Source organism: Nilaparvata lugens, chromosome 12, assembly GCF_014356525.2.
Source record: "Nilaparvata lugens isolate BPH chromosome 12, ASM1435652v1, whole genome shotgun sequence".
NCBI lineage: Eukaryota > Metazoa > Arthropoda > Insecta > Hemiptera > Delphacidae > Nilaparvata > Nilaparvata lugens.
This window is the reverse complement of record NC_052515.1, coordinates 7,206,526-7,219,457: the sequence shown is the minus strand read 5'-3', so window position 1 is coordinate 7,219,457 and position 12,932 is coordinate 7,206,526. Positions and strand designations below refer to the sequence as shown.

Sequence of the window (12,932 nt, the reverse complement as noted above, 5' to 3'; positions counted from 1 at the left end):
TTGATAATATAGAACGTATCAGACACAATAATTGACAGGCTTAAGAAATAATCGAACTCAGAAAGCGAATTAACAAAACTGAAATATATTACAATAAAATATGCAATCATACAGTGCAGATTCAGAATTTGATTTACAGGTTGATAATAATTTAGCATTAACAGAATAGTTAAAAAATTTCTTGTGCTTGCATGATACCATGCGTGATTCAACAGAATTTTACAATTGATAAAGTTTAACAGTTTTGAAAAAAAAATAGTGAGAAAAAATGAATTATAAAATATTTTAAAATTGCTCGGGGTCGTGGTTCAGGCAGCGGAGGATAGTTAATCAACTACAAATTCTTATAAATTTAATATGAATAAATTCTAGACTCTTAAATGCTAAAGCGCTTGTCGGCGTGGCCAATAATTTAACGAAGAAAAATTTATGTTTTTCTGCACTGAAATATTTTCGAAGCGTAGATTGGGGCCCCTTATGACTTATAACTCACGTGAAATTCCTTGGTCGTCGTGGTTTTCTTCTTTAGATCAAAAATCGTTTGATCGGCGGCAATCCAGGCTTCGGTTTCAGCACGTGGGGAATTTTAATTTAAATATCTCCTTCACCGAATTAATTAAGGGATAATTTACTTTAAGCTTTTAAATTTATCGATTGATGAGAACAGAAATTTACGAATAACAAATAAATTGGCCTAAAATATCGGCTCACAAATAGAACATTTAAAATCGAACAAGAAATTTTCACAAATAGGTCTTTGGTAACTATAAAAAGAGATCTGCACGGTGAGGATTTCAAAAGGAAGTGCTGCTCTTTTCTCTAAGCTTTTAGGCTAGACCTTGCTTCTCAGAATCTCAATGTAATAATTTGCATAAAAATTTGCCATTGGTAGAACGCTTGTGACGTAAACATGACGTCAGTGGCAAGTAGTAGAATACAATTCCTTTAATTACAATAATGATTCAATTTAGGTAATCCTTAAAACTGCTTAATCTTATAGACATAGTTCCTCTCATACAATGTACACGTGCTAGTGTAACTGATAAGGCAGGGTTGGTGTCTGATAATAGATTAACATGTGTTGCTTTCAAACGATCACCGTCTTGGTGCTATTTCTATGCACTGTGATTGGCTTAGACCTGCCATAGAGATTTAATTACCATGTGGTTCAGTTGAATTAAATTATTAATAAATTAATATTCTTGTACAATTTTTATTAGGTTTGAGATTATTATAATTAATTTCTGCCATTTTATCAATAATATAATTTCATGCTATGACCTATTTAGTTACAATAAGACCTGACGTATAATATAATTTCTTAAATAATAAATAATTTCAACAATAATACATACATTTTATTTTTTATTTTGAAATTCTTGATCCTTTATTGATAGTTTTATAATTTTTAGGAATGATATTTTACCTTGCATGAAAACCGGCATGACATTTGACAATGCTTTGAATCAGTCAGCTGCGTTCGAACTGTTTTAAAAACATCTGATCGATAGTAAACAAAGTGTAACCTCAAAATCAGTGAGCGATTCATAAATAATTTGTGCTTTATTCGCAAAATAATTATAATTTTATTGAATAATTTTCCTAGAAAAATATTCAGTACAGAACGGTACTCTTATCTAATATACAGTTATTGATAAGTAAGCTTTATCGCTCGGTCGCTAACTATTCCTTTAGCAAATTCCTTCATTTTAAAAGGTAATCACAATTTTTCTCTCTTTTCATGAGATCTATTTGAAAAATTCATCACAATATATATATATATATATTATATATATATATATATATAGATATATATATATATATATATATATATATATATATATATATAATATATATATAAACAAATCATTGCATGATCGGCAGAGCACTACAGGATCCAGGCAATTCTGTTCCTGTCACAAATTTTAAACATAATCTTCCAAAAATGAGTTCAAGCTCAATTTATCGAATTACACTGAATTTTATATTCAAATATGTGGAAAGCAATTGATTTCTATTCATTTTCAGAATTTCTATCATTATATAGAGTCACTTGAAAGGATAAAAAAAGATAATATCAAAGTGATTTTCTGTTATAAAGATGAATTCAGAATTAGCATCATCATGGAGATGAAATGAAAAATTGTAGGTTATCACTGGAAACGTTTCTAATATTGAGATATCTTGAAGAATGGATACAGAAAACATTGACTTCATAAGGGTACGAACAGAATGGTCAGGTCGATAAGTACAATTATTTCAGCTCCCGATGGACCTTCCATATGGATGGCTCCAATTCCAGCGTTGACATCTGTTTAGTGACATCTGGAATCGACCGCGACTCACTCGTTCTGTTCTAATGCATGTACGTGAAGTTTGTTTCTTCGTTGCAAAGTGTAGATTCAAGAGAGAGAATAAGAACTGTATAACCCATAGAAACAAATTAAAAAAGTATCATCGAATGATTTAATTTAGTTATAGCTACCCACATATTCAGCTCTCGGCTAGATGATGATAGTGATGATACAAGATAGGACTTACATACAGCTTTGGGTGGGTTTCCAACCACCCGGAATATTTATGCAAAATTTTCAGCAGAATCGGCTCCTGAAGTAGACTACTTGAAATATCGTTCTCTCAGCTTTTGCAAGAACTAATTGGCAAATCATGTTCGAGGTGTAGAAATGTACTAGCAAGAACCCGTGCTTCGCAAGGATCTATTTTAAAACTTGACAAAATGAAAACTTGACGTAATGAAATTTTGAAGAATTGAGAATAAGCCTATAACCATCCTTGGTTAATTAAGAATCTATAAGCAAAATTTCAAGTTAATTAGTCCAGTAGTTCAGACGTGATGATGCGTCAAACATCATTTTCCTATCCCGTACGTGCATAAGCCAGCTCTTTACTTTATATAATTATTAAAGATATAGTTAACGACTGCAAGAGGTAAGACTGTGGAACAGAATAGTGGTGAAACTATGATAGCGCCAGAAGTGTCTCAAACACAATAGTAGGTACTACATGAACTTTTTGAAAGTGATTTGAAAAAATGTTAAAACAACAGAACTAAATCCTTATCATTCTACCTTCATTTAGAGAGGCTTTTGTTTGAGCCGAATGGAAATCTATTTATAAAAAAATTAATGTCTGTTTGTTTGTTCCCTGTAGACTTGAAAACTTCTTGACATAACGGCATGAAACTTTGGGAATATGTTGTGTGAATATTGGGGATGGTTTCTGAACAGAAATTTTAATAGGGGGGCTAATAATAATTATTTATTAATCCATTTTACAGACATATGATTACAATTCGCCGTGCAGTTCGCTCCACAATATTTTTGCTATCCATCATAAGTGGAAAACATGCGAACATGAATACAGAAGTATCGGCAATTTTTATTTGATTAAATTCATGTTTTGAAGAATTCATTGTTACGATTGATAAAATGATAGGAGCTTATAAATATTTTCTAATTCAATGAAATAACTTCTGAAAAAATAATGATTGGATAAATACCAATATTGAATTATTGTTGACCAAGAACTCAGTAAATAGACAATTCATTCAACTAATTCTGTATTGATAAAATTATAATCATTTTCTCTATTGATAATCAATTTCATCAACTTACTGGAAAAAGTTCTTCAATTTCCATGAATTTATTAATAGAATTATATAAATCTAAAGTGTAGGTCCTATCTAAATTCACAAAGAGTTCGATTCTTGTTGGCAAGATAGATGTTATTCAATGCAGAAATCATTGTTATTTTACTAAAAGATAGGATGAAATTTCTCTTTCAGGGGAGTTTTGACAACCCACAAAACTCATTTTTCATTTGAAGAAATAATATCAAAAAGGTGCTGTGCCGAGCACTCTTTTTAATTCAGGCCTTTTCCCAAGTTATAATAGTAAATTTAATACGCAATAGACTGAGCCATTATTGTAAGTGAGTTAGCGAAATAAATTATTTTCTCTCTCTATTATGAACGGCCATGACTTCGAGTTTCCCATGATAGATATTTAAAAATTGTGGCTCCGAGTCGTCGAGGAATGTAGATTATGGAATTATCTCTAAAACTTGGCCTTCCTGTCGCGACATAAAGTGCGATAAGTTGGAAAACAGCAAGCAATGAAATTATAACAAACTACCGATTTTGCAGTTACTATTTGGTCCAAAGGCTCTAGAAGCCACGCGACGATTGGTCAAATTGATTCCTTTCGCCCAATAGGAGACCTGTTTCTAAAAATACAGTAGTGGGGCGATTCCCCAGCTGCAAGACCAGATTATGTTTCGGAGGACACTTTGCTAGGAGCACTACGAGAGTAAAGATGTAGTCATTATGTTTCACCCTTTTTGGGCAAGTTTATAAGTTTATATAATTAGTTAATGTAGGAGCTAGTTTTATTTTTATTAATGTTTAAATTTTCTAGTAGTGCCATGTCCTGAAAGGTTTAATTGTGTTTCTTCTTCATGTACGAATAATTGCTTCTTCAAATAACCGCTAAGGTACGTAAAATAAGGTTAAAATATGATTTAGGGAATTTAATTAATTGAAACTTCCATAAGAGTATTAAATTAATAAGGCCTGTTATATTTCAAGTTAATAATATTGATTGAGAATAATCCTTTTGATTTTATTAGTGATGGAAGATAATTATAAATTTTTTTTCTAAAGAAGTATAGAAAGTTTTCAGTTACGTTACATTTAAGTTATTGTTCTGGAAATATATTATCGTAGAGTATTGCTGAAAGTCAGGAAGATAGCCTTTAAATTGGAATGAAATTTTTAAGATTATGTTCATATTGAGTTTATGACATTTTATAATTTATATTTTTCAGACTCTGTTTCTTATGTCATTAAGGCTTTTAAATAATTTAGTAAATTTTTATGATAGAAATCTTAATAGACAAAGAGAAAGTTTTTCTTTTCCATGAATTAATATTAATAAATGTTGGCTAGTGCACAAGTTTCCATAATACTAGTCGAGCTACTATATGAAAAATTATATTTGATTTTGCAAACCAAACGAAAAATATAATATAAGTTAGCATCATTTCAATCTGAATTATTCCTTTCCTAAGAGTATTATATCAATTTATATAAAAGTTAACATCATAATTAATGAAGTATTCATTTTTATAAAAGCATTATATTAATTTATTACGAGTGTTTTCATAAAGTTGCTTTGTATATTAATGACACTCTGGCAGTAAATCCGTTTTAATTCAATTTTGATAATGAAATCAGAACGTCAGGATAAATCTAAATTAAATAATTGAATAAACTCCTGTTTTAGCTTTTGATGAATTGTAGGAAGAGTTAGAAATTAATGCTGTAATACATTTATTTACAGCGGTTCATGTGTGTCCCCGAACCAACTTCTTGTACTACCACCCCTTTGGTTCCGCAACTTTATGTAACACCGCTTCAAGACACCCGTTCAGACGACAGGTCTAGGGAAGTAAGAGGACGTCGCCGTCAAGCCAAACTCAACCGGTAAAAGTTCACCGCCAAAAACAAGGTACTGTAACCCCGACGATAAAGCAACGTACAGACCAACGAAAGTGCAGTGTAGTGAAACAAAGGTTCATTCGAGTATGTCAATCAAAAGTGGGGATTCAAAATTATTATGAAATGGGTTATATGGGTTACTATCGACGAAACTTGGGTTCAACGGGCTTTTCTTTCTTGAGTAATTTTATGTTGAAATTAACTTGTTATTTGATGACTGATATTGTTTGGTTTTGTGACGTATTGCTATCTAAAAGGGGATAGTAATGCGCCCCCGAATCAGATGAAGAATGTCAACAAAGTAACATGAAATTGTTGTTTCTGTTGTTCGATTTTAGTTGCCAATGTTTATTGAAGCTGTTTGTATTTTTCAATTATTTCAAATTGTAGTGTTATTCTATAGTAGAAACCTATTAAATCAGACATGGCAAGATTAATTGAAGTTTTCTTGACTCTAGCCCGTTCACCTGCATGAATTAGGTATAGACTCAGGTATTTTCTAGATGTGTCGGCCTATTTCTAAATCTAAATTTATTCAAAATTGTCTTCTTTATCATCTTTTAAAAAGTCAGGCATAGTGCATAGGACCTTACTTTTTTGTTCAGCTTGCCAAAATACCCCTCATTTCAATATTAAAATTTTCGACTGACTGTACAGTGAGTCAATCATTCTATCAAGGCTGAATAATTTTGAAATTTTAATTAAATAAAAATGGTAGAGAATATTATCATGTAGATATCAACACCTTTATTTAAAGACATATAGCTGCATGCGTTTTCATATTGCCGATACAGCATTGATAAAACTGTAGAGTTTATTTAGCAGTCCCAAAAAACTGTTCTAGCTGAAAATTAATAATACCTACATGCCACGTGTAAGCTTATACATTGCATCAGGAAAACGAAGTTCAAAACGATGGTTTTCCTAAACATTATGTTTTGAGATAATTTCTTTGATGCAGCTGTTTCACATTCACCATTATAAATTATACAGAGTTGTGAAAAAAAAATATCTATTGATTACCAAAACAATAGGTACTATTATTATATTAATGATAATAATTGATTATTTAACAATACTTTTATAATCAATAATAATAATATTATTAAACATATTATCAATTATCAGAACAATATTATTGAGGTTGAGTGGAATCAGGTAGAAAGCAATAATAGAACAGATGTCTTTTTTGAATTTCTATAATATTATTTTGTTTTTCCAATGATTACAACATATGTTAGAATATCACATGTCAATAAATAAATATCTCATTTCCATATGGCACTCATTACCATGTTCATAACTTACTTAATAGGATCCTTTTTCATCCTTTGAAACCCTTAGAGACAAAATATCTCAAAATCCGTTCTTAGTGCGCGTCTAGTATTTGAAGAATATTTGTGCAAAGTTTCAAGTCTGTAGGACAATTAGTTGAGCTGTAGTGTGATTTTACATCAAAATTTTCGAAAAATTCCCTCTCCTGGACCCCCTGTGCTCCTGATCGAAATTTTTCTGCATAGATATAAATTTTTTCGTAGCTGAACAAAAAGTACCTCATGACTTTGCTGTGCAATGAGCGGTAAAAAGTACAAAATTTTGGGGGGGCCCCAGCCCTCAGGGGGGCAAATTTCTGAAAATCTTTCTTAGTGGATGTTTTCAGGCTACCATAAACAATCGTGCGAAATTTCAAGGTTTTTAGGCTCAGTAGTTGGGCTGTGGTGTGATTTCAGTCTGTCTGGGCTTAGCCTTTTATAAGTATAAGAGATTACAAGGGTTTTGGGATGAAGCCAAATATCAGATCAGAATCACCGTTTTCTGAACGTTTTCCTGCTTTGTTGAGGCTTTTTCAAGAACTAACTGTCAGATAATGTTTAAATATGATACAGAAGTTCACCTATAGAGTCTAAGAATTTTTTTTGAGGGGGCTCCAGAATTACGCCAAAGATATGATCCCTAAGATAGGCGATTTATTTGAAGGATTCCTAGCGTTTTCTCTGCGTTTTCTCACATTTTTCAAGAACTTATTGAAAGAAAATGTTCAAAGTTAGTACAGAAGTTCAGCAAGAGTAGATAATTTTGTCTTGAAAGGTCTTCAAAATTACGACAAAGATACACCCGATATAAGCGGGAAATCTGTATTTGACTATTTGATGGGAGGAAGCAAGTTCAAATGAGGAATGCAGGTGAGCGAAGCGAGTCTGCTGTTCTCATCTCTGGATGATTCAACTGTGGGTCTAGGGGACAGAGCGACAGAGAGATGAGTTTGCTTTAAACGTGAACATTTTCACTTACAAACGCAAAATGAAAAGGCACACTAAAATTATTGCATTTTATAAATGTACGCATAATTTTTGCAATCGGTGTGGTTGAAACCAAAAATTTATAACATTTTTGAACATGATAAAACTGAATTCCAATTCAGCTTATGTCAGAACAAGAGATGCAAACGAAAACAGCGAATTGTTTCAAGTGCCTTATAATATTATTATGTGCAAATGGGAGAAATAATATAATTATGTTGATGGAGTAGTATTATAGTTGACTATGTCGAGAGAGGTACTGCGTCGGCTGTTTCTTCTTCCACATAGTCGAATCTAATCGTAAGTACATAACTATATAGATCATTGAATTTGCAGTGGAAATCACTTATAATACTGATAATATTCATTATACGACCCATTCTTCCATAAAATAACGTGGTGAAAAATAAATCGTAGAAAACCAGAAAGTCACTTAAAAACCCACAATCTCGACACATTAATTTTTTCATGAAAGAACTGTTTTTTTGTTTTGTTGAGGCTTTTTCAAGAACTAACTGCCAGATAATGTTTAAATATGATACAGAAGTTCACCTATAGAGTCTAAGAATTTTTTTGAGGGGGCTCCAGAATTACGCCAAAGATATGATCCCTAAGATAGGCGATTTATTTGAAGGATTCCTAGCGTTTTCTCACATTTTTCAAGAACTTATTGAAAGAAAATGTTCAAAGTTAGTACAGAAGTTCAGCAAGAGTAGATAATTTTGTCTTGAAAGGTCTTCAAAATCACGACAAAGATACACCCGATATAAGCGGGAAATCTGTATTTGACTATTTGATGGGAGGAAGCAAGTTCAAATGAGGAATGCAGGTGAGCGAAGCGAGTCTGCTGTTCTCATCTCTGGATGATTCAACTGTGGGTCTAGGGGACAGAGCGACAGAGAGATGAGTGGACAGAGCGACAGAGAGATGAGTTTGCTTTGAACGTGAACATTTTCACTTACAAACGCAAAATAAAAAAGCACACTAAAATTATTGCATTCTATAAATGTACGCATAATTTTTTCAATCGGTGTGGTTGAAACCAGAAATTTATAACATTTTTGAACATGATAAAACTAGATTTTAATTTAGCGTATGTCAGAACAAGATATGCAAACGAAAAAATCGAATTGTTTCAAGTGCCTTATAATTTATTATTATGTGCAAATGGGAGAAATAATTATATTGATGGAGTACTATTATAGTTCACTATGTCGAGAGAGGTACTGCGTCGGCTGTTTCTTCTTCCACATAGTCGAATCTAATCGTAAGTACATAACTATTATAGATCATTGGATTTGCAGTGGAAATCACTTATAATACTGATAATATTCATTATACGACCCATTCTTGCATAAATCACGTGGTGAAAAATAAATCGTAGAAAACCAGAAAGTCATTTGAAAAAACAACAGTCTCGACACATTAATTTTTTATCATGAGAACTGTTGGTTTTGTTGGGAAAAGAATATGATCACTATTGTATCCCACACTGTAACGAATAAAATAATAAGTAATAGAACTTCTTTCGATCACCAAGGCATTAACTCAGGCAAATAACTGAATGCCGAAATATGCCATTCATAAAGGCATAAAGGTGTTTTCTATGATTGTTTTTCAAAGGAAAACCAAAAAAAGGGTAGTTGAAGTTGATTGATCTGTAAATCGAATATACATAATAATAATACAATAATAATAATGATAAATTATCATTATTCTTATCTTTAACTAGCAAGTAACCCGTTTCTCTGAAGGGTCCTAAAGGGTCTAATTATACAAAGCTGACAAACTGAGAACTTGGCCTACTGAGATCTTAAAGAATTTAAAATAGGCCTATAACCATCTTCAGTGAATCAATAATCGAAAAGTAAAATTTCAAGTTAATCGGTTCAGTAGTTCAGATGTGATGATGTGTCATTCGTGATTTTTCATTATTTTATGATTATTGTTTTATCAGTGTTGAATAAATTTCCTATCCCGTACTCGTATAATTTAATTCTTCTCTTTATTATAGATTATTATTATTAGGGTTTGATATATTAAATGTGTAATTATCAATAGATAGAATGAATTAATCATATAACCCATAGAAATGAATAATGCAAGATGTCCATGAAACTCAACATAGAAAAACTTTAGAAACTCACCTCATAATTTCCTGATGATGTTCTATACATCTATCAAATCTTCTCGCCAACATTGCATGCCACGACCTCCTCATCACCACATCATCAATCTCAATATAATTTTTACAGAATCTTGCATCGAAATCTTGTAACCGATTCAAGAAGAGTGACATCTCAGTCCTTAACATTCCATAGGACAGTAGTGCCACTGTAAGTAAATCCACCGTCAACTTTAAATACAAAAATATATACACAAACTGTATCACAGATACCACCATAAACTGCTCAATGTTCTCATGTGAATAGCTTTCTGTGAAAGGTACGTAAATCATAAAAGTGGATTTCAAACCTTCGATCTGTGAGTCTTTCAGGAAATAGTTGATTATACTGTAAATTGGTACTAAATTGACAGCGATACATATGGATTTTACCGGGATGCCCGCGTATACAATATTTTTGGCGGACTTGTTTAAATATTCTTCAATGATACTCAGATCTCTGGAAAATAGTTTTTTGTCTCCTTCATTAACATCCATATCAAACAACTCAGCTCTCCTCCTAACAAAATTATTACAATCTGAATTATTGTTGTTTACTTTTGAAGAGGTATTTGGAATAATTGCACCATGAGTGTTCCTCAAACTTGTAGCTTCGGATTTTTCATCACCTACTTCCGGCTTTTCGAGTTCACTGAAGCTTCTTCCATGTAGATCACTCAATTTTGTAACATTGCCTTGATCTCTCTCATCATTATTCTCTCTTCTTCTCACTTCACTTCTCAACCTCAACCCAAATTCATCACCATTCACTCCCCCTCTTCCCCCTATTCTAGGCGCCTGATGCAGTTCATTGACATTGTTCACACAATTGACACCTCCTTTCAAGTATTTCTGACATCTGAAGAACGCGTGATCAGAGTTTTTGATGATAATTCCCTCCCTGAAACCGAAAAATTCTCCTCTGAAAACCACGTGTAGTATTGAGTCATAGTAGCTGAAGAAGTTTAACTCGAACGCTTGGAGGAACGTAATGGTTGCGAAATTCACTGTCTCAATAGCGGTCACTTTATCGGTGAAGTTCAGCGTTTGCCATTTTTTGAAAACTATGTACAATGATTGCAAGTAGAAGTATGTCATGAATATCATGGCCAGGATTCCTTTTATAGAGGTTTTTGCCTTCATATTTCATGTAGGTTAATAAGATTCCCGATTGCGAATGATTTCAAATATTAATAGCTTTCTATGTGTCCAATATCTGTAAATGAACAATATTGATTAGTCCTCACAAGTGAAATCTCCATGAAGTATTTAAGTTCCGATTGGAAAATAATAAAGTTGTATACGAAAAATAACTATTCACACTGTTATAATTTTTAAAACAAATGATTTGGCGTTTGTAAGAGAAATACTTATTGAATTTCATCGTTATAATTAGTGAGCACAAGCTGTTCTCGAATCAGCTCTGTACAAACATTATTTGTTCAATCACAGATTGATAAAGAATCACAGTGATATGAAACTTATAAGTTCATTTTCAATTTCCACAGTAAAGTGACAAGTAATATGAATGTTAGCAATTTGTTTCTGTATTTTAAATATATGTAATGTTCCTGTTTGAAAATATAATAAATTGTTCGAAAGAAACGATCTCATCCGATATTATATTATTCCTCAATTGTAATTCAAATGTCAAAAAAACTACATGACATTGGCTCAATTGTGTCCATTGAATGCCTGCCTTTCAAGATTCCAGTTGACGTTCTAGTTGATCGATCTGTGTAACTGGAAGTAGGTCACTTGAACCTGGTGTCTACATTATTCGAGTTGAATACTTTCGGTAACTAATTCCAGTACCTTACTCTAGTACCTAACAAGGCAGTTACTGCTCTACTCAGAAACTGAGTAACGCAAAAATGTCAACAAGTGTAACCTATAGGTACTGGGATAGATAAATATTAGAGATGCAGATAGATACAGAGGCATTACGCTATTTTTATTTTTGAAAATTAGAGCTTGAATCATTCATAAATTCGAAACATGATGTTCATATCGTTCATAAATAATATTAGTTCCATCTTTCATGAGAATATTGAACATGATTTTTGTCCGCGATACTAATCATGTCCTCCTCTCAACATAGATAAGCTTTTAACAAATAACATTATCACTTTTTAAATCATGATAAAATTATCGTAAGATAACTTTACTATAAGAGAACTTCACTTTGATAACTTTATCATGATTTGAAAAGTGATAATATTATTTGTTCAAAGCTTATCTAAGTTGAGAGGAGGACGTGATTAGTATCGTGAACAAAAATCATGTCTATATTCTCATGAGAGATGGAACTAATATAATTTATCAACAATATGAACATCATAACTCCCGAGAAGCTAAGTAACTGCCTTGTAAGGTACTGGTATTAGTTACCGAAAGTATGTAATTCGAATTATTTAGACACTAGTTCAAGTGACTTACTTCCAGTTAGACAGCTCGATTTACTAAAACTTTATTGAAATCTATAATATCCACTAACAATCAATTAATATCGCAATAGACTTACAATCTCTCCAAACAAGTACAACACCAAGCTATTTCTCACAATTTCCCAATCTTTGTCTACTCCTGAAGCTCCAACTCTCATCTAACGTCGTTCTCCTTCCTCCTTGTTTTAAAAAAACATCTCAATCTTCTACTTTCCTCATTTTTTCAATAGAGTGCAATTTATTTTTCAATATTATACTTAGATAATCTGTCAGTCATCAGAGACAATTTGGCTCACTAGAGATATAATAATTACAATGAACGAAGCTTCCAAAATATAATGTCACCCGACTATTGTCGAAATTAACTGTACTTTTGAAGGAATATTCAAGGTGCTTTCCAATCTGGTCCGATATATATACAAGGCAGTGTAATTAGCATGGAAAACACCTATAATTTGCAACAGTGATTGTGGGAAAAACAAGGATTTCCATGATAACTGTAA

At 32.1% G+C, this 12,932-nt stretch overlaps 1 protein-coding gene across 2 annotated transcripts in view; it reads right to left on the bottom strand.

Moving 5' to 3' along the window:
* LOC120353804 overlaps positions 1 to 12,655 on the bottom strand; it is a 32,802-nt gene extending 20,147 nt beyond the window's left edge. For both annotated transcript variants that reach the window (XM_039438838.1, XM_039438840.1), the window contains exons 1-2: positions 12,507 to 12,655; positions 9,966 to 11,198 (exon numbers count right to left, since the gene is read on the bottom strand). In XM_039438838.1, coding sequence (XP_039294772.1) covers positions 9,966 to 11,125 — 1,160 coding nt within the window. In that variant the 5' untranslated portion in view covers positions 11,126 to 11,198; positions 12,507 to 12,655. The remainder of the gene's footprint in view (positions 1 to 9,965; positions 11,199 to 12,506) is intronic.
* Between the last annotated feature and the right edge of the window lie 277 nt (positions 12,656 to 12,932).